Source organism: Blastocystis sp. subtype 4 (genome assembly GCF_000743755.1).
Source record: "Blastocystis sp. subtype 4 strain WR1 chromosome Unknown seqid_0978, whole genome shotgun sequence".
NCBI lineage: Eukaryota > Bigyra > Opalinata > Blastocystidae > Blastocystis > Blastocystis sp. subtype 4.
Window position 1 is genome coordinate 1 of NW_014568569.1, and position 1,986 is coordinate 1,986.

The 1,986-nt window shown below is 40.8% G+C and overlaps 1 protein-coding gene across 1 annotated transcript; it reads left to right on the top strand.

Annotated features, from left to right (window-relative positions):
* Window positions 1–95: 95 nt before the first annotated feature.
* On the top strand, window positions 96–1,721 carry JH06_5886 (hypothetical protein; the record flags this gene model as incomplete). The annotated part of the gene is made up of 1 exon (XM_014669175.1): window positions 96–1,721. One exon carries the CDS (start codon window positions 96–98, stop codon window positions 1,719–1,721), a length of 1,626 nt encoding a protein of 541 aa, XP_014524661.1.
* Between the last annotated feature and the right edge of the window lie 265 nt (window positions 1,722–1,986).

The window sequence follows — 1,986 nt, forward strand, 5'->3', positions numbered from 1 at the left end:
GTTATCTTGATACTTGGTCGATCTCTCCTGCTCTGCCTAATAATCTGGTGTTTGATACTACTACTGGTGTCATTAGTGGTCGTCTTCAGAATGAAATGAGTGGGGTCCAATTCACTGTGACTGCTTCTAGTAGTTATGGAAGTATTACTGAAACAATTACTATTTCTTCTGTGATTGTGAATTGTGAAGCAACTGATGTTTATCCTGCTACAAATCATGGAGACTATGCTATTACTAGTTGTCCTCAGTATTACATTGGTTATGGAATGAGTCAGTGCTTGGGAGGTGTATTTGAGGAACTTGATTTGACACATTGTGCTGTACGTGAAGCCACTATCTTCACTTATGCCATGTCTTCTCTGTCTGTAAAGACAGGTGTGGCGATAGAGCCCATGACATTGATGGTGGATTCTTTGTTCACTGGTTTCACAATCTCTCCAGATCTGCCTAATGGTCTGATGTTCTCAGAGGATGGTTCGATCTCTGGAACTGCTACTGAACCTTCTACTGTCACTGTGTACACGATTAGTGGTATTAGTGCTGGTGGTAATAAGGAAACAACGTTGAGCATTGAAGTGATTGATTACAGTTGTGCTGCTCTGGATTCTTTCTCTGCTGCTGCTAATGGAGCCACATCCTCTTCTACTACAGAGTGTCCTGCATATATGCATGGTACTGCTACTCGTCTGTGTACAAATGGTGTGTTTGGACCTATCAATACCTCGAACTGTGTGTATGATGATATCACAGGATTCCACTATACTCCTAGTACCATTAGTGTGACTTCAGGTGAGGGTATTGTATCTTCAGATCCTGAGTATACTGGTTATGCCAGTTCGTTTATGGCTGTGGGTTCTTTGCCTTCTGGTTTGACTCTGACTTCGACTGGTGTTATTGTGGGTGTTCTAAAGGAGACTGGTTCTTTCACCATCACAGTGAGAGCTAGCAATGAGAATTCTCAAGTCACAACCAATCTGGTCATCACTGTATCTGCTGTTTCGTGTACTGGTGTGAATGGTATCACTGTTGCCAATGGAGATAGATTGATGGTACAGTGTCCTACAGATATGGAGGGAGAGGCTTTCCGAACTTGTACAAATGGTGTATTGAGTAGTGTGGATGTGAGTGGTTGTACTTACATGGTACCTAGCAATTTGACTTATGCAACTACTGTCTTTGTGATGACTACTGAGCATTCTTATGTGATTCCTCGTCCTGGTGTTGAGCATGTTGTGTCTGAATTCTCTGTGGAACCTGAACTTCCTAGTGGTTTGGTTCTTGAGACTAATGGACGTATTCAAGGTACTCCTACTACTGCTACTGCTACTGCCGATTATGTGGTGACTGCTAGTAATGAGAAAGGAAGTTGTACAGCCACTTTAACGATTACAGTTGAGTTGCCCAAGTGTGATGCCATGAAAGATTTCCCTGCTACAACAGTTGGTGAGAGTTACACTCTGGATTGTACAACGATTGAAGGTTATAAGGGAACGAGTACACGTACTTGTGTTGAGGCTGGAATTGGTCTGGCAAAGTGGGATAAACCTTCTTTCTGTATTGAGAGCAAGATGGATTTGTCCTTCGTGATCGGGATCATTCTGATTATTGTTGGTATGATCATAGTAGTACTGACAGTAATCTCAGTAAGCAAGACAAACAATGTGTCGCCACATCCTGTTTATGTGTATGATCTAGTGTATCATATGGAAATACCAATGTAGTTATAGTTGATACACCTTCTTATGAACTAACGTCTATTAGGTGATTTCTGTTCAGAATACTAATAGTAATAACAAACATAACAAAGGACAAAACCATACCACGAAACTCTAATACACCCTTTGACTCTATCATTATACCTCTTCCTGATTAGGATTCAATAAACTCTCTTGTTCTTGTTCCTGTTCCTGATCAACATTCCACTGATCATATAGATTCTTTATTTGTGTTCTATTAGTTAGTACTCCATATCATACCCACATAAGT